Source organism: Nyctereutes procyonoides, unplaced genomic scaffold (assembly GCF_905146905.1).
Source record: "Nyctereutes procyonoides isolate TBG_1078 unplaced genomic scaffold, NYPRO_anot_genome, whole genome shotgun sequence".
Taxonomy (NCBI): domain Eukaryota; kingdom Metazoa; phylum Chordata; class Mammalia; order Carnivora; family Canidae; genus Nyctereutes; species Nyctereutes procyonoides.
Window position 1 is genome coordinate 28,494,228 of NW_026575126.1, and position 20,508 is coordinate 28,514,735.

Consider the following 20,508-nt stretch of genomic DNA (forward strand, 5'->3'; position numbering starts at 1 on the left):
TTAATTAACAAAACATCTGCAAGGTAGAAGTTTATTTTATTTATCTGCCAGTGGAATTCCAAGAGGCAAAAAAAAATCACTATCAAGGTTGGCCAAAGCAGATAATGAACATCATAGATTTTTAGTGAGGTTCTGGGTTCTAATGGTTTTACCTGACTGCATTAAGACACGTACACATGCCAATGTAAAGAAAGAACATTTACTGAACTAACTGCACAGAGACCTCATTGTTGGAACATTAACCATGACTATTATTGTATTTTTGCAGCTCTGCAAAGGTGCGGATATAATGACATCATGGGAGGAGGAGGGGGGAAAAGGAAGGGGAAGGTGGCAGACACGGGCTTAATTAAGTATTCCTTGCTGCTAGTACGAACAAGGACCAAACACAGACACTGTGTGGAACACAGATACTAATTCACATAACAGAGTAAGCAATTTAACAATTTACCGATGCAGACTCCCTATAAAATTCCTCTGCTATGATTCAGTTATTTTTTTTCCTCTATGTAATCAAAATATTATCATGATGAATAATACCTTGAATCTTTTTTGAAAAAAAGAGAGAGAGAAAGCAGCAGCAGCTCTGAATACAAGAGATCAACTCTGTGTATAATACGTATAACTCTTTAGTATCCACAAGATAACCTATGCCCTAACAATAAGAATTTTTCAATACAAGGGTTTTAACTTCCATCAGTTCCTAATGAATCATTCTTTCAGAAGATTATTTTTTAAGTTTCATAAACAACACATAGTTCATGTAAAATATAAGAATTAACATAAGCTCTCAAGGTCAGATTCAGGGACACAATGCATTGCCTGAATCTAGGAACACATTTGCTCCTTGCTGCATATAAGCTGCACGTAAGAAACACAGGCTGCACTTTTTTGTGATCCATGCAGTAAATGTTCACAAAAATCAAGCAAACAACTAGACATCCTTCAGCTACTAAAATGAACTCTCTCAGTCACAACAGACTCATCAACGAAAATAAAAGCACTGATGGCTGCATCAAAACCATGCCGGGCTGAGTTAGTGCTGGAAAGGGCTGGCTGGAAAGACCACAATGAAAGCACTGAGAGTCATGAGTTGTCCACTTGTTTTTATAAGGGATTGAAGATTATTCTCCTTTCACATGGCTTTTCTCTACACCACAGGCTTTTGCAAACGAGGCATTTCAGGCTTCAAATGAAAACAATCATCCTTTAATGAAAAATCTGAGAAATTCTTTTCTGGAGTTTCTGATCCTGGAGACAACTTGCTATATAGGTCCTTAAGGCAAATGCCAGGAGTCAAAGAAATTGTAGAACAGTCTCGGAATGTAAACAATAAAATCACTGACCAAGGAGTTCTATCCATGGATGAAAACCCCTCCAAAAATACCTATCTAGAGAGTACCAGCTTCTTGGTTTTTGAAGTTCATGTGAATTTTATGTCCTAGAAGCACTGTACATTGTTTCCTTTGTAGAGACTTCTGTAGTGGATAAAAGTTCATGGTGTTGCTTAAAAAAACCCAAACAAAACAAAACAAAACAAAACACCAACCCTAGCAAAGAGAAGCTACTCAAATACTAAGCAGTTCTGAGGTTTGTTTTTGTTTTTGTTTCATATTTTGCTTTTGTGGTTGGCATAGGGAAAACCAAACTGAGAAATCATAATATTGGAGTATTTTAAGGGCATGCTATTGTAGATATTAACAAGCTTATTTATACAGTAAGACCTCTGCAAAAAGTGCTCAGCTCGATGCCACATTCCAGGATAGCCACCATTGGATTCTTTTTCTAAATTGCCCATGTTTACAGGTTTCACAAATACCCCTGAAGTCTTCCCGGTGTGCTTGGCAATGATAAAATTCATGGCAATATCATCACAGTTTTGGATTTCATCTATCAAAGCATGGACAGCGGCAGGCTGCCTCTGAAACAGGTCAAGGTATTTGCTATTGAAGAACGAGGCTCCAATCAGCACCATAGAGTACTGGTCACCATTCCCAAACCCTGGGGTCTGCAGTTCAAAACCTCCATAACTGTAGATGCCTGATGAAGTAGAGACATGCTTTCTAGGAACAAATCCTACAATTTGATCAGGAAATTGCTGAAAAGATGGAAAAAGAACAATTAAAGGTGGCATTTCATTAGAGCAGACATGGTGAAAAAGGCAATGATTTATTACAGAGAGAACTAAACTGATTTATCAACTTTCTTTTATTCCTGGCTTCTACCTCTCAATTTCATCTAATTCCAGGCAACTTCAGAAATCTATGTCCTGATACATTTCATTTGTAGGTCAAAATTCCATCACAACCCAAACTGTTGACAAATTTTCTAACCTTACAAATACTATCTTAATTCAAATGTTATCTGATATTAATAAATTCTAGTCACCAAAGAGTCTGGTTCTTCAAAGCTGATAGTATGAATGCTATTTATTATGGGAAATAAGAAGATATAGTATAATTATTTTGAAAACGTTTCAATCTCTTAAGAGTACGTAAAACTATGGATCTACATGTATGATTTTACTGTTTCCCCATGTTGATTTCAATATTCTTGAAAGCCACTGTTAAAATTAAACAACGCTATATTTCTTTCCCTTTTCAGCTTGGGCATTTCTTTTTTAAAAATACGAGTAAAAAATATATAATGAGATATTGTCAGGATCTTTGAAAAAAGGATAGTAGTAAAATCATAATACTAAAATGAGAGTAACTAAAAATGAAACAATCAGCCAACAAGAGAAAACCAGTGAAGCATGGAAAAGAAGAATTTACATAGTTAAAAGGTTTAGTTCAATCTTATAAGTGCTTCGTGCTTTACTCATTTACTAAAAAGACATTAAACTAGGGACACACACACACACACAAATCAGGCTAGGTTAAACCCCATTTCAAAAAATTCATCATCTGGGAGGGGTAGGATCCAGATACGGAACACGGAATTCCCACGCTATGAGATGGTTGTATGAGCAGTTGGGTAAGTGTTCCGAAGTACCGAGGACAGGATGACAGCTGTGTTGCTGGGAGGCAAAGGGGAAAGTCAGTGGGTGGAGGATAAAGCCTGGGAGGCTTTGGAAAGGATATGCCATTTACATCATCTAGGAGAATGAATAAAGTTCCACAGATATCTAGAGGAGGAAAAGTCACACGCTAATTAGCGGTAACGGGGGAGTGCAAAGGCATGCTAGATGCCCACTCCAGCCTTGCCTGCCTCTGTACCCCAAATCGTTAGACTACACCAGGCACTGATGGGGCTGAACTTTAGGAGTCAGGTTACCTTGGGCAATGGATTGAAACTATTCTTGTTTATTCTTCTATGAATAAAACCTAAAAATCATATTTATCCATCTTTAATGATTGTTTACTTGGATTGTTCTAATTAACCACGATTCTATTTTCCCATTACCCTGACAGTTTAGGGAAATTGATTTTTTACCTGAAAGAGAAATTTCACAGCTGGAGTATTACATTAGATTTTTTTTTGCCTAAGAAGCTTTTATTTACAGGGCTGGAAAAACTGCTATAGGGGAAAAAACTTGTTGATCGGTATACTTGGCATAAAGTTAGAAACTTACGTTTTGAGAGTACTGACAGCTTGCAGAGTACCGCGACCACTTACCATTAATATCTAATGTTCTCATATCCCATGTAGCTAATTAAGGAGAGTTACTGTAGTGCAAATTAGACCATTTATTCGGTAGCACAGTGTTTAATTATTTGACACAGCTTCAGAATACTGGTGTGAAGTCCTGGTTTTAGGTAATTGTACTGCCACTTGTAAAAGCCAGTTACTATTAATTAACAGATTCAATAGCAAAGAATTGTTTTTATAGAATAGCAAACAATTTATGCCTGTTTATTCCAGCTAGGATTTAGGGGAAAAAAAACCCAAAATAAATTTTAAAAATGCATACATAAATAAATAAAACTGCCACCACAAAGATGCAAGTGGAATTAGTACTGCTACTAATTCCTAAAAAGTGGTCCCAGCATTAGGATTAAATTTTGCAGGTGTAATAAACACTTTCTTTTAAAGAAAGTTATATACAATATTAATATAGAAATACACTTCTCATTTGAGACACATATCTGTGGCCTTGTAGAAAATTATCTCTCTAGATTCTAGTCTTTGCTATACCAGATCATTTCCTCCTTGTTCTCTGGAAGGTAGTTCTAGCTCTTTTCCCCAGTATATCAAATATAAATCAAATACAGATAAAAGATACCAGATTTTGCAGGTTGGCTTAACTGAACACGAGCCACGTTGATTGCCATACAACAACTGTATCTGCCTCTTAGATAAATAGTGTCTATGCTGTTTAAGATGACTCACGTTAAACCACACTGGCCAACTAAACCCTAGGTAAAACTTTATACTGATGAATTCATAGAGGAAAAAGCAACATTACCTGCCAAACTGAGAAAGCAAAGACAAGGTCTTGGGCACTAATTAGCGTGTCATCATCTACCATTAACACTGCTGCAACAAAAAAGGAAAAAAATAATTATACCCAACAGTTGGAAATGAAAACAAAGCTAGTAATATACAATGGTGTCTAGATAGAGCGTTCTAATGAATAATTTTCTAAACAAAATTAGTAAATAAGAAATGTATTCTTAGAAAAAGTACTTATTTGAAATGTAATTGATATTTATAATTGCCTGAGGGGGAAATTATCATGCAGCTCTCATCCATTATCCTAGAAACAAATGAATCTATAAATAAAAGAGGGTCTTTCAAGCAAATTACAACACTCATGAGACTGCTCTGACCGGGAGGAAAAGGTGACAAAAAAATACATTAAGCATAAGCTGAATGGCATTTTACTACTTTCTGTGATACAACAATATGTAATTATAGAGGATCTTTCACATTAACTTCTTTGCCACTGTTGCAAGACCTATGGGATTTCTTCCCCGCAAAACTGCTTCTTGACAGCTTGAAAACTTCCCCTTATGTTTTTCAAAGTGCTTTCTTTTGATTCACTCCCCCTGCTTTCTCCACATAATAGGACAAGTAGAAGGCCCGAAAACTAAACATCCGCCCCTGGCTCTGGTTAGCTGCAGCCCTAGCCAGCTAGGAGCCCAGCAGCAACTCACCATTGGTTTCTAGTTCAGGAAAGACCTGGAGTCGATTTCTCATCCTGTTTGTTGTCTGTAGTTTGAAGATCACAGGGACGGGATGCGGCCCTAGAGAATTCCATAACTCGTCTGGTCCCTTCTCCCCAACATTGTTCCACACTACAATCACTTTATGCAGATATGGCACAGCCTGATAATGATTTAAGAGTCTCAGTAAGAGATCTGTTCTGTTGTATGTCTGCATTATTAGAGTAAAGGAATCCAGGGTGGACTTGCCCTGGGATTTTATTTCCCTACGCAAAGTGAGCATCTTGTCTTCCTTGATATTTGGAAGTAAAGTGGTCAAAGCCCCGGCTACGAGCAGCAGCACGAGGATGACCACCAGAGAGAAACGAAGGACTCGAATGCCCATCACTCGTCCGGGAAGTTTGCAGATGTGGCAATATCTGGAATAGAAATGGAAATAAAATACAGAGTGTCAGCATTCTTACTAGTTACCGTGCTTTTGGTTTTGCTTTTTTAAGGAGGATGGAGGTAAATCTTAGTTTAGTTGATTTAAATTCAGTTCTCCCTGCCTCTTTGATAAGGCAATTTGGCCTCAGGAAAAAGTGGAAAGTGCAGTGAATCAACCTCCCCTTGGGCCTGCTTGCTTCGCAGTTGTGGACAGAAGCTCATTTACACACAAGCCAGAAGAGTTAAGGAGTGTATTTTAAAAATCTGCCCTCATTTTAATATGAAGAATTTGGAACTGGAGCTATTTTTTCAAATGATATTACATTTCTCTTAGGAGTGTACTCATTCTTTAAACAGCTTTACTGAGATATTATCGACATAAAAATTGTATATCTTTAAAGTGTACAACTTGATGTTCCTATACATGTAGACAGCTGACCTTTGTACAGCACAGGGCTGAACTGCATGAGCCCACTTAATATGTGGATTTTTTTCAATAAATACAGCCTAGGATTGTCCATGGCTTTTTTCTTCCTTAGGATTTTCTTAAACATTTCCACTTTTCTGGCTTAGTATATTGTAAGAATACAGTATATAATACATCTACAAAATATGTGTTCATTGAAACATGTATGTTATAGGAAGGCTTCTGGTCAACAGTAGGCTATTAGCTAAGTTTTGAGCGAGTCAAAAGTTATATGTGGATTTTTGACTGTGTGGTGTGTTGGCGCTCCTAACCCTCACATTGTTCAAGGGTCATTTATATTCCAGAGTACTAAATTTAAACATACTTCTTGGTAGCAAACTTTTGTCCCCCCCAAAAAACCATATGCAGATAACCCTGATACAAGAAACATAATAATGGTAGCAACAGCAGCAACAAACAATTATGCTGAGTTTACAACTTATCAGGCCCTGTACTAAGTGCGTTGCATGTCATAGTATGTACTTATTCACTCAATAAAACAAATAGCTATGAGCGCTCATCGTACCAGGCACTGTTCTAGGATCTGTAGATACAGCAAAGAATAAGATAGACAAAGTCTCTCCTGTTAGACACAGAGAAAATAGTAGACAGAGGCAGACAAAAAGTAAACCCAAAGATAATTTAGGATAATGCTAATGAAGAGAATACATCAGAGTGATATAAGCAAGGGCCAGATTACCAGGGATTTTGTCAGCTGAGTAAGGAGTATGGATTTTATTCTAGTTGAGATGGGAAGCCATTAGAAAGGTTTGATCAGGACAGTGACAGGATCTAGTTTCTTCTACTACAGTCTGGAAACTTACAGAAGTTAAATATCTTTCTCAAGATTGGACCTGGAATCTACACCCAAGAAAATCTGCTGCCAGAGCCAGGCTGTTCATCATTATGGGCTAAGGGAGGTATGTACTGCTAGATTTAAATTCTGGTTGAATTGAGGTAGGGCTCTGGAGCTTCTAGATCACCCTCTCTCACAGCACAAGAGTATCAGAAGGTACTGTAATCAGCTATATACTCTCTTACCCCTCACTATACCTAAAGGATCTGCCTAAGATGACTACTAGGTGAACATACATCTCATGAATGTGGCCTGGAAATTCATTGGTCAAACATTACTGGCTGATTCAGACCTCTCAGTCATGTATGTAAGAAAAGACTGAATCTCACAGGCAGTATTGCAGAGACCCAGAGCTCTGATTTCATACCCTCTCATACAGTTCACCATCACCCCTGCTGCTTCCTCCTGGAGCACTGTTGACTTTCAATTGCTGCCATTTTTTTTTCATTCTTCTAGTTCTGCTTCTGATTCCAGACTTTATTTACTCTGCCACAAGCTCCCATAAGCTTTTTAGGTAAGTCCTTATTTTATATTTTGGCAGCTGAGCCTTCATATACATCTTACCATGCATACCCTAGAACTATTCAACTGTTCTGTTCAAGTATGAAAGCAAGAAATGAGGAAAAAATATTCAAAGATCCCTACCTATAAAAGACTGAAAACAAAAATCAACCAGAAGTTTCTAAACATTTAGAAAATACCTTTAAGGAAAAAATAGATCTTAAAACCAGAAAGAAGAAGATATTATTTCTTTTCTTTTTTGAGATCTTATTCTTTATGCCTTTAATGGATCTATCATCTATCCTCTCATTATTTTTCATACAATTTCTCTTCTCAGGCTATACTCTCATCTCATGAGAAAAATACTCTCATCTATTCCACAATAAGACAAACATGATAAAGCTAGAGGAGACTGCTCCCTCACAGCTGCAGTATGCTAATCACACTGAGCCACCGTTGCTGTTCTTCTCTGTGTATCATTGCCTCTGTATAGTTTATTTTTGGTTGTCTTCATCTCCTTAGAAAAATGTGCTGTGTATGGATACCTAAGCTCTTGAGTTCACACCCTGTGGCTAACTGGGCATGTGCAGCCAGACTGCCATTCCATGGGCAATCCTAAGACTGTAGTCTAATAAATCTTCCCATCTTACAGAGTAGATTCTCAATGAAGTCACACTTCAATTTCCAAATGATGTGCAGTCAACCTTTTGTTTTTCACTGAAGAGATTTAGCAGTGGTGGAATTCAAGTGACAATCCCATGCCTGTGATCTTATTTCATGTGGTAAGGCATGTTTTGTTACTGTAGAAACAGTTTCTCTATTCATAGTTCAGCAAGGACATAGACCATCTAGACCATGCCTTTAACATCTCCCTTTGGAGCTTATGAGAATGGGGAATGGAATTCTAACAGGGCTAGGGGCATATACTCTATGATTGGATAGTGTGCGGAGGCATGTGCAAGCAAAGAAGAGCTTATTCATAAGATCAAGGGGATGGTCATTGTCATTCAACAACTCACACTTTTCAATAGTCCAGATTTGGAAAGCAATGTTACCTTGCAGTAACCTTTTTTAGAGAGTTTTCAAAGATTTTCTCTCCTGGACTTTCTCTGTAGCCTGTTCTGTTGAGAAAAGCAATTTTGTGTTTCTCCTTTTATCATGGCCTCATGCAAGATATGAATAAAATGAATTATTTTTGAAGTAACCTCAGCTTACTGTGATTATTTTTCAAGGACAGTAATTTAAGACTCTAGAATACAATGTTTTCATTGCACGCACCCCCTTACTAAACATACTGTTAATATAGGCAACCAAAGACAAACCACTATGAATTAATAATCTTGGTTCAAAGGCCTTGAAAATCCTTCTAATCTACTGAATCAAAATCAGGTCTCATAAAACATATTTCAGTTCTGCATAAAAGCATAAAAATGGGTAGCTATAAGCACTTAAGAGCAAAGAATCATCTGACAATTGCATTAAAATACACCCTGATTAAAATCTATGTGTTCATTTTTCACAGCTGAGTAGGAATACCAAATTGTAAAACTTACACAGAAGTACTTCTAGTTTCTAAAGCAGATACAGGTAACTACCTGGCAATTTTAGTGTAGAAAAAGTAATGAAGATTAATTACTATGGCCTACTATAAATACAATTATATAATATTTATATATTTATGTATACAATATATAATAATTATATGGCCTATTATAAATACACATTGTCAAAGAAACTCATGAGTATTTCACTTTTACCTATACTTTTAAGTAGGATTTATCCCCATGCTCTTCAGAGAAATTTCCTCTTTCAGGTAACTTCTAATCCTCTATTTTACCTGTATCAAAAATGTGTTGGGAGATATGAATAATTTATCTTTAGAAACACAGTGTAAATATTTCATGTGATATTTATTAAATAATGCAACCCAATAAAATTATGTACAATTTTTAATCTGTATAGAAAGGCAAGAAGAGCAAGAACAGAGATTGTGGTACAAGTGGCACATCAGTACTTTGAGAACAGGTAAGTCTGGAACTCCACTGTAGGCCCACTAAAAACAGTTTCAGATCAGTTTGGAGAAGAACAATGACTTCACTGGCCATCTGGATTTCATTTTATAGTTTTCTTCTGTTCTTTCTCTAGAGAAAGAACTTATCTAATTCATAGTTTTGAGCTTTGAACATGAGATTCACATCTCGTGCATACCTGGGGCAGTCTACATAATACGTAGAAAGAACCAAGAAGTAAATGCAGGCACCTCCCAGTTCTCTTGCTCTCAATTCCTGCACCTTCTTCTTAGATTTGATTTTCTTATTCCTTTTTAATGTCTGTATCTATTTACTGACACCTTGTCTCATTCTAAAAAGGATCTGTTAGCTCTTAGACTATTGCTTCTCTGCCTTTCTCCAGTCCATGACTCACCATAGATTAAATGTGACTTTAATAAATATGGTAAATGTCACCAAAATAAAACGTCTCCCTCTTCTGATCATCTGAAAAAACAAAGACTCCCAAATGACATTTTATGCACATGTTAACGTATTAGTTCTTCATAGAGAGAGCACATCCTTGTAATTATTTTCATATTGTTCTTCTAGCATCTTCTAAACCAGGGGTTTTCAACAGGGATGACTTTGTTCTCCGGGTGATATGTGGCAAAAACTGGAGACATTTTTGATTGTCAAAACTGGGAAAGAGATGCTCTCGAGTGGGCAGATATCAGAGTTGCTGCTAAAATCCTGCAATGGACAGGACATCCCTCCACAGGGAAGCATTATCCGGCTTAACATGCCAATAATGCTGAGGATGAGAGACCCTGCTTCACATATACTTTACCTAACAAGACATACCTGGACATGATTGGGGGAAGGACTGCTAGCCAGATGGCCTCTGAAAACTCCACTGCTTTGGTTCTACTCAAATAAGGGATAAAGCCATGGATCCAAACTGCCCCAATATTTATATGCTTTGCTGTACAAATACATAAAATGAAAAGAGATCTAAGTCAACTTATTTCATAAAGAACAGAAGGTCCAGGCATAAGGAACTTGCCTAGGCTCATGTAGCTGCATATAGCACACCAGCAGCAGAGCCAGGACAAGAATCGAGATCTCCTGATGGCACGAAAGAGCCCATGACTCTTTCCACTGTACTATAGTCAATTCTGCAAGGATGTATAAAAAAATAAGTACATAAGACTGTCACTATCTGTAAGATAATATTCATACTTGGTATGCTGGGGTATTTTTTACAACTTCATCAAGATTTGTTTCCTATACCTTAAATTTCACCCATTTAAAACACAATTGACTCTTGAACAATATAGGTAGTAGGGGTACCAACCACTCCACCCCACATAGTCAAAACCCCATGTATCATTTTTAACTCCCCCAAGACTTAAATTCTAGTAGCCACTATTGACCAGAAGCCTTAGAGTAACATAAACAGTGGATTAACACATATTTAATATGCTATACATATTATATACTGCATTCTTACAGCAAAGTAAGCCAGAGAAAAGGAAATGTTATTTTAAAAATCCATCTATACCACTGTACTGTATTTATTGAAAAATATCTGCATGTAATGGGATCTGTGCAGTTCAAACCCATGTTGTTTAAGGGTCAACTAAACACTTCAGTGGCTTTCAGTATATTCACAGAATTGTGCAACCGGCACCACAAATGAATTTTATAACATTTTCAACACACCAAAAAGAAACCCCCGGACCCATTCATTAGCAGATACTCCCCATTTTCATCTCCTCCAGCCTCCCTCCCTGACCAGGAAATCACTAATCTACTTTCTGTCTCCACAGATTTGTCTGTTCTGGACATTGCATATAAATGGAATCAAACAATTTGTGTCCTTTGTGTAAGGCTTTTTTCCCTTAGCAGAATATCTTCAAGGTTCATCCATGTCACAAAACATACATCAGTACCTCACTCATTTTTTTATTGCCAGATAATATTCCATTCCCACATAGATATAACACATTTTGTTTATCAGTTGCTGGACATTTGGGGTGTTTCCACATTTTGCTATTATGAATATTGCTGCTATGAACATTCATGGACAAGTTTTTATGTGACATATGCACTCATTTCTCCTGGGAGAAATGAGCAGAACTAGGAGCAGAACTGTAGGGTCACTATGTCAGAAATCTTTTAACATCTGAGAATTGAAGAGCTTTTGGAAGAGCATTATTTGAAATGTGAAAAAATTTTTCTTAAATGTGGGTATAAGAGTAAGAAAGTAAACAATGCACACATAGTCTATAAAGCAACAGTTGCAAATTCTCTAATGGGTGTCTCTAAATAGACCAGGCAATTTGAATTTTCAAAGACCCACTATGCAGTTATTTACTTATATCATCTATCAACATTCCCTGGAAGGAATGCTGTTGAATGAAAAATCCTTTTTTCACGGCTAGTTCCTTCAGACTGAAAAAGCAACAATTATCCAGACTGAAGCTGAAAACAAATATGCCATAGTATGAACAAAGATTAGTTATGTCCTCTGACTCATAAAGTAGGGAAGTAGGGAGCAGCCTGATGTCGTGCTTTGAGAAGCTGTCATTTTCATTTTGATGCCACAGATGGCAGAGGAATGATAACTCTCCTGCCATTTCACTACTAGATTTGTCTCATATTGTACAGATTGTTTTCTCCTCTGGTTCATCCTGCAAAATATGTACTTGCCTAAAAACTGATGATCATAGACTATAGATGCTCAGAAAAGGGCCCTCAGCTGCCAAGACATAAAATCATCTTCAAAGTGGAACGCAGAGGCCAATTCAGAACCTGGGCTTTCCTTCCGTGAACATGTAAGACCTGGAAGAGACAGCTATGCAACTGGTGAGTAGTTTCTGACCAGGTTCATGGCAGATGACACACTCACTGCTCAATCCCAGGCAAAGAGACACTTGGTGCCAAATTCCAGAAGGACTTTCCTCTCATGGTACCAACAGCCAGGGTGCTGGCCTAGGACTCCAAGTGTTAGTACACGCTATTTGCCCCACCTACAAAGCCCATTCCTGTCCCCAGCTGACAAATTCCTATCCCCAGGGTGACTCCCAAGTCTCTTTCAAACATCCTCAGCCCTGCAAACACTCCTCGCACTCTCCATCCTCAGTACGCCTGAGAACTAGAACATAGTGCTACTAGGCTTTGTTTCCAGGTATTACAACCATTGACTATGCTCCTTTTTGAGTCTGATTGCATCTGGAAGGCAGTTCCCATCAGTCTTTGTAACCCAGAACAGTCCCAGGCCCATTTTCTGAGCAAGTGCTCCCAACTCTTTGTGGTTAAATGGGGTAAGGGCATCCCTGTTCAAATGGTCTTCAACTCTACAATGGATAAGAAATGTTTGAAACTAACAGAACAAACTTAAATTAAATGCGAATGAAGGCCCAGTTAAGACTAGTCCCAAGAAGCGAGTCCCTATGTAAAAGACCTGAGGATAGTATCCCCCATCTGGTGACCAGCACAGCCAGTCATGAAATGTGGTCTCAGGCACAAGCCACTTCTCCACCTTCAGTTCTGTGGTCAAGCTACTTTGATAAATAAAAGAGATCCCAAGACTCTCTCCTTTTTTCTTTTCTTTTTTTAATCTTTTCAGAGATATTCTGCATTAAAATACCTTTGCACATCCTTGTTTCTATGGAAGCTCTTAGAGAATGAGCTGATTTGCCTTGAGGGGGAAATCATCACTTCTTAGATAATATCGCCCTTGTGAATTTCCCCAAACTTTTAGAAGCTAACAAAAATTAGAAGCTAGATGACTTCATCTGGCAGGCAGCATACATGATTTTAAACCAACAGAAAATAAAATCTAGTTGAGAAATGGGTCCAGAAACTGACCAAAAAAACCCCTTAGACTTGAGGATGATTGGCAGAAAAAGAAAATGAGTGAGAACACTGCCACCAAGTGTCATTCACTATTGCCCATAGTAAGCCTCTTCCATTAAAATTTGAAGCCGCATACACTAGAATTTACTTCACAGCAAAACACAGAATGCCAGAAATAGCACATGAAAGGTCATTTTTCTTTACAAGTCTTTTCTAGGTGCTACACAGTATTCTGGGAAGAGTTCTCCCTTTAGTATTTTCCACATATTCAAGAAATTCATTCTTTTCACTGTTATTTTAGAAGTGCCATACCACTTTTCTCATCCTTTACCAACTGCTATCTTCTGCTTCCTAAATGATTTTCCCTCATTTTTCCTCCTGAAGAACCCATCTGTTCTTATAAGGCTCTTCCTAACTCCCATTACTTTCTTCACAGGTCTAAATACATCAAAATAAGTTAAATCATTTTGTTACCAATAAATATTCATTATTATTCGTATTTAGTAATAGGAAATTATTTAGGACTAGGAAAAACAGGAGTAGAACAGACTTATAGTAATAATAAATAATAAAAGTGTCCATGCTGTTGGACTCCTCTTGTGATCCTCCTGTACTTATGATCGATTGTACAGTGTTCTGAATGGATCATTTAGATAACCACAATCTGGATCAAATTAGGACGAATACCATTAGTCTTTTCTAGTCAACTATACCTGACTACATATATAAGATCACTGATAGCCAATTTAAAGTCTTTCGTTCAGAAGGTTTGGTTTTGGCCCTCATTGCACTTTGAAACTGTAGTTCTGAAACAGTACTGCTAAAGCAGACTGATAAATAGCTACATTTATGCAATATTCCATTTGAATAGATAGATACTGTGACAGTTCATTTCTCACTATAGACTGTAAGGAAAGAATTTCTGTACTGGGCACATTAAAGATCAAGGCCTCCTGATGGCAGCCAGGCAGAGCGAGCCTGTAGGGAAATCAGGTTTGATGAATACCAAGGGCAGCATTTTAAAGCAAGAATAACAGACTGTAAGTATCCGCATTTCCAATTCCCTCCCCAATCCCACCCCTTTATTTATAGCAAAAGCTGCCCAATAGTCCTGGCATTTTTTTTCTTCCTAAGTCTATACAAAGCATCAGATCCTTTTCTATATTTCCTCAGACAGCTATTATCAATTAACTAGATTTGCTTCATTATCACGAATTTAAGAGAAAATAATGTATAAATATCATGTGGAAAGTTTTTTTTTTAAGTACTGCCTTTTTTAATCCAGCCATTTGCTACTGAAGCAGACAGCAAGACAGCGAGGTCCTGTCTACCCTCAAAGGGCATGGGTTATGCTGGATAAAACTATCCTAGATAAAAGTTCACTTTAGCTTTGCATCTTTCTCCCGGAAATGCCAATTAATTGTAGCTATGATGAAGATAATGATGATAATGATGTCTGGAGATGACCAATTCCTTGGACATGTATTAGGGCAGGAGTAAGAATGGTCTTATTTCTAAGAGTAACATCCATGACTTGTAAGGATCCAAGGAGTCAAAGCATCCCAAGAAAGCCTAGAAATAGAAACGCGTTTTTAGCTCAGTACAGTGCCATGCAAAATTAGTTCCAGAAATGGGTCAAAAAGAAACCAAGTACATATGCAAATATATTACTTTTACCATTCTAGCATAATAGAGCTTTTCATTTGGACTTCTGTTTCAGTCATAGGAAAATGGAGAGAAGGTAAGATTGTTAGGCAACAGATCTCTGGAATATTCTATGTAACCTTCTTTTACAAAATAGTGGTTTTCAGCAATAAACTCACATTCCAAAATTGCTAAGAGAAACAGACTTCATACATATGAATTATAATTTATGAATAGTCTCAAATATCAGACCTAACATCAAAGCAATCCTGATTCATACAAGCTTTCTAACTTTTTTCGAGGCAGGTCAAAATACCCATGGTGAATATCCATCAGGCAACAAACATTTACAGGTACTTATCCTGTGCCCAGCTCTGTCAGGCACTAGGGATGGTAATGCAAAGAGCGCCCAGCTCCTGCCACCCCCCGTCCCTTGGAGCTCAGCAATAGTAATGAAAGCTGTCAGACCTCAGCCACTTGTATGTTATATAATTTCTCAAATCAGTAATGTTTCAAATCTTCTGAGACAAGGAAACTAAAATCTATCCATCCCATTTTATAGATGGAATAGCTGAGATTGAGAATATGAAATCATTTTCCCTGAGCCACAGAAAGAGTGGTAGGTGACACCAAACTCCTGACTCTCACATTTCTTATCCTCAGCTTTGTTCTAATCTATAGGAATATTTCAATTTTAGGGGTATTGGCTTTATTCCATAAGCTGAGCTATTTTCATGAGTAAAACTAAAGGTATTGGCCTTACAGTGTTTCCTAACAGGCCCTTGGCTCAAGTAGGAATTTTTATTTCCAAGGACATAAGTACCTCTAGAGGAAATAACTCTTCTAAGATAAAAAATATTGATACTACATTCATGTTCACAGCAGCATTGTTCACAAGAGTCAAAAGGTGGGGGGCACCTGGAGAACTCAGCCAGTTAAGCATCTGCCTTCAGCTCAGGTCATGATCCCCGGGTCCTGGGATTGAGCCCCCTCAGGCTCCCTGCTCAGCGAGGAGTCTGCTTCTCCCTCTGGCCCTTCCACCTGCTTGTGCACACGCACTCTCTCGCTCTCTCAAATAAAGAAATAAAATCTAAAAAAAAAAAAAAAAAAAAAAAAAAAGTAGAAGCGACCCAAAATCCGTTAACAGAGGAATGGGTAAACAAAATATGAGATAATTATTTAGCCTTTAAGCAAAACAATGAAATATTATTTAGCCTTCAAAAGGAAGGAAATTCTATCACATGCTGCATCATGGATGAACCTTGAGGATATCATAAGTGAAATAAACCAGTCATAAAAAAAATACTTAATAAGGTATTGAGATAAAAAAATAATAAGGTATCGAGATTAGTCAAATTCATAGAGATAAAAAGTAGAATGGTGGTTGCCAGGGGCTGGGAGAAAGGGGAAATGGGGAGTTGGTGAATGAGAATAGCATTTCAGTTCTGTAAAATGAAAAAGTTCTGGAGAATGGTTGCTCAACAATGTAAATATTCTTAATACTACTATACATTTAAAAGTGGTTTAGATAGCAAATATTATGTGTATTTTACCACAATTTTTTAAAAAACAAACAAATAAAAAACCATACTGGTACTTACCTCATTATGGTAAAGTTTTAACTTTTTAAAAATTTTCTTTATGGCTTCTGTAATTGATAGGAACAGGATCTCTTGGTGCTATTAGGGGAAATCAAAGATTTTTCTGTGATGCTTTTGTCAGTCAATGGGAAATTTTTAAAAATGCTTTTATTGCCATTGCTTATAGGCTTCAAATTATTTTTAGAAATTAAAATGAGCTATTCTGTGTTCTAAAAATTACATTTAGGCAGTGAGATAGGGAACATCTTCCTGTGAGGTTGGAGCTAACCCTGCTACATTTTTGTTTTCACTTTTGGGAAGTATGCAGAAGCAGAAAAAAAAAAAACCCTATCATCCCGCCTATCAATGTGTTTACATATCTGAAATGTCTATGCCATATATATGTGCCATGGAGCAAAACCTTGGAATATCCTAGCAATTTACACTTATATTCGGTTTCTAGATTTTTAAGAATCTGTAGTTTTATCCACCATCACAGCTTCTTAATTCAGTCGAGGTTCACGGGGCATTCGATTTGAGTATCTAAAAAAGCGTAGGGTTTAAAATAGGGCTGCAGCTAAATGCCAGGGTTGATTACTGAGGAATGACAGATGGCATCCTTCCTATTCCTTACTAACTACTGCCTCAAAGGAGCTGGAACTCCGACTGGAGATAAGCGTCTGCCTCTTCATTCTCCCTGAGTTCATTTCTCATGGTCCTCAATCACATGTCTGGGAAGCTGGGTTTTTTTTTCCCATTGTACAGTTTGCCTAATTAATCTAATACAATTAATTAGTAGAAGATGATCTAAATAAATACTTACAAGTTGAGGATGGAAATCCATTTATTAATTTAAAAACGTTCATGACTACATCTATCTTATAACCATGAAACCCCCATTTAGTTTTTTAAGACATTAAGGAATTAAGAATTATGATTGGAATCTTTCAAATTTTGATTGGAATCTTTTAAAATCCTGAACTGAGCTGAAGAATCATTTTTGATTTTCCAAAATAATGTTCTTTCATGAAACAAGTTACTGAAGGGGCAACCGGATGCCTGGGACAAAAGACTTCATATATATCAAAAGACTCACTGAGTGACAGTTGTCTCCCTTTGATACACTAAGGGCTTACCTTGTGCACATATAAAACATCACGATTCTAAAATCCTAGACTGATTTGCCTGTCACCCTCTCTCCTCACATCAGCTTGTTCTGCCCATAAAATTCTTCCAGGCAAAGAACTTTGACTTAATTGGCTTTATAATTATTTTTCCTCCTCCCACCCTGTACCCAGCACAGAGCCTAGCAGATAGTACACACTCACTGAATGACTGCTGAATGAAAGAAACAAACTTTAACTTTGATATGACAATATATGTTGGTCAATACGTATGGAAGAAATATTATTTCAGAATGACAAAAGAAGTGAGATGCAAACATTTTCAACTCCTAGAACTTTTCCTGCTTTAACTAGTGTCCAATTTGTATTTCCAGTAAAATGCCTTTAGTATTGAAGTTAGCAATTATGCCGTCTAAGAGTGAAAGATGTGAAGTGGCATTGCCACTTTTTGAAAGGAGAAAGCCCTCACGGGAATATCTTTATCTATGATAAGGGTAAGGGGTGAGGCAATTAGGGAGTCCCAGGAAACCAATATAACTGAAATTAAACTTCAATTTCTCCGACGTATGTCAAAAGTATTTGAAAGGGGTAATGTGGCTCCACAAACCGCAAACCAGCTGAGCAATTTCTGGTTCGTAGCAATATAGGATAAAATGCAGAATTCATTTTCAAAGGCGGAATGCAAAAATACAGGCTCAAATTGCAGCTGACCTTGATGAATTAAAAGAGAATGCTGGATATCAGTTACTGAAATTTGGTTATACCTCTACCGCCCTCCCCAGTTACATCATGTTGAAATAAAGCCGTTTTGGAGAAAAACCCAACCACCATGGAAGTATTTACCTTTAATCTAGTTGGCACCCGCTTAATATTTCCCCAGCAGTGCAGTAAAGTAAAAATCAAAGTCTGTGGCTAAGATACAGGCTTCCTAAAAAAAATGTAAGTAAATTCCACTCATTTAAAATATTTCTGTTTTAAGTTAAAATAATGAAACACAGGACAAGAAAGGCAAAGAGAAAATATTCTTTAGAGAACTTAATTTCTGGGATCTAGCTGTTTTGCACAGCAGTTTTAATTGACATGAGCATCGGGAAAAAAATCACATTTTCAAAAATAAAGCCAACGAATCACTACGCCGGTCACGCACAAAGTTCCAGGAACGAGAGCAAAGCATGCATACATCCCCATGCAAAAAAATTTTTTTTTACACGAGAGCGTTTGCTCCCTCCTTACCTCGAGTGCAGAAGATTGCGGCGGGGCCCCCCGGCTTATTCGCTTGCAGCTTGGATCTCACAAAACGGAAGGGGCGTCTCGCTTGCTCATTTTTTGTGTTTACGGTGTGTGGGGTTTTTTTTGGTTTTGCGTGTTTTTTTTTTTTTTCTTCCCCTAATCCCAGAAGCGTGCAGCCATCCTGCCTCATTCGCGGAGTGATAACCCGGGAAAAACACCGCCCGCACCGCGAGCGCCTGGAGCAGCGGACGGTCCCCGGCGGCCGCCCCGCCCTCCCGGTGACGCTCCACTTCCTGTTAGGCCGAGAGGCAGCTCCCGAGAAGCTCGGTTTTGTAGTTTCCAGCCCACGTCCAAAAGCCAGCCCTCCTCCTCCCGCCTTCTTCCCCAAGGTAACAACTTTTAATCCTTCACGTGACGGGCCACGTGACCTGGCCCCAACAGCTTTCCGGAAGGGCGCCGCGGGCGTCCCGACCACGGGGCGGGGCCAGGGCGGGGGCGTGGCCTGGGCCTGGGCGGGGCCTGGGCGGGGGCGGGGCCCGGGCCGGGAGCGGCCTCCGCGCCCCCCCCGACGGGTCCGCTCCGCCAGCGCCGCCCCCCGCTGCGCGCCGAACTTCCACAGAGATCCCAGCGCCCCGAGATGACCTGGAAGTGAAGGCGCCCTGCACGAACTCGAGAGTTTTGGGGCGGGGGGGTTCGCGGGTCGAGACTGTCCGGGAAGCAAACCTCAATTCCAACACGATCCCGCAGGGGGCTCCTTTCAAGGGCTTCTCCTGGATTCACTTGACCTTCTTTCGAAAGACGTGTACTGATTTGCCCCCTTACCTGGCACTACGGAAGGCCGGGCGCTGGGACTGGGCGTACTAGGATTTGGGAGCCCACTGAGCTCGCCCCGCAGCACCATCACCTGCCGTCCTGCGGGCTGGGCGGCTGCAGAGCGCGCTGCCGCCTGGATCCTAAAGCAGGGCCATCGAAGCGCCGGGACTCATGCTACGAGGGGGAAGTGGCGAGAGGGCAGGCGCTGGACGCCAGCGCATCCGGGCACATCAGTGGGAGGCGGGCGAGGCGGGCGACAGCGGGCCCTCCAGCCCCCGGCCACCCCGGGCCGCGGGCCGCCACCGCCTGGTGACTGCATCCCAGGCCTGCGCACCTACCAGCTAGCAGCTGCCACCTTTTTCTGCCCCCGACAGCCCCCCCGGGGGCTCCCCCGCCGCCCCCGCCGCCCCCGCCGCGCAGGCCCCGCCCCGCCGCGCAGGCCCCGCCCCCGCCGCGCAGGCCCCGCCCCCGCCGCGCAGGCCCCGCCCCCGGCCCCGCCTCCCCTCCGCGTCCCAGGACGCGTTGCGCGGCCCGGGCCGGAAGTCGGCGAGTTCCCGGGTGTGTGCCTCCGTCTGTCTGTGTCTGGAAGCGGCGGGCGGCCCGGGACAGACGCCGGGGAACCCCGTCGGAGGCGTCGCCGCTGCACCGCCGCCGCCCACGGAGCCGCTGGCAGAGCGGAGTAGACCCGGCCCCTCGCCGGGCAGAGAAGATGTTGCCCCTGTCCATCAAGGACGATGAATACAAACCACCCAAGTTCAATCTGTTCCGCAAGATTTCGGGCTGGTTTAGGTGCGGGCTGCTGATTTTGCGGGAAGGGGTATCGGCCGAAGGGGAGAAGGCCCGCGGTCCGGCCGGGGGCGCCGGGGGCGCCGGGGACACCTTCCTTCCCCGCGGGGACTGGAGCGTTT

At 40.0% G+C, this 20,508-nt stretch overlaps 2 protein-coding genes across 6 annotated transcripts in view; one reads left to right on the plus strand and one right to left on the minus strand.

Moving 5' to 3' along the window:
* Positions 1-1,089: 1,089 nt before the first annotated feature.
* On the minus strand, positions 1,090-19,930 carry EXTL2 (exostosin like glycosyltransferase 2). Of its 5 annotated transcripts, none has more exons than XM_055340555.1 (7): positions 19,610-19,930; positions 18,401-18,485; positions 16,455-16,532; positions 10,210-10,330; positions 5,100-5,527; positions 4,409-4,479; positions 1,090-2,098 (listed from the first exon to the last, which is right to left on the minus strand). In XM_055340555.1, the coding sequence occupies exons 4-7, from the start codon at positions 10,215-10,217 to the stop codon at positions 1,610-1,612; spliced, it is 996 nt and encodes a 331-aa protein (XP_055196530.1). In that variant the 5' UTR covers positions 10,218-10,330; positions 16,455-16,532; positions 18,401-18,485; positions 19,610-19,930; the 3' UTR covers positions 1,090-1,609. The 5 variants fall into 5 exon arrangements, with proteins under 5 accessions (XP_055196530.1, XP_055196529.1, XP_055196528.1 ...); XM_055340554.1 differs by lacking the exon at positions 19,610-19,930 and adding an exon at positions 18,791-19,069; XM_055340553.1 differs by lacking the exons at positions 18,401-18,485; positions 19,610-19,930 and adding an exon at positions 18,791-19,069.
* A 195-nt stretch (positions 19,931-20,125) lies between these two features.
* SLC30A7 (solute carrier family 30 member 7) overlaps positions 20,126-20,508 on the plus strand; it is a 94,130-nt gene continuing 93,747 nt past the window's right edge. Inside the window, exon 1 of the mRNA XM_055340193.1 lies at positions 20,126-20,389. Within this exon, the coding sequence (XP_055196168.1) occupies positions 20,310-20,389 (80 nt within the window). The 5' untranslated portion in view covers positions 20,126-20,309. The remainder of the gene's footprint in view (positions 20,390-20,508) is intronic.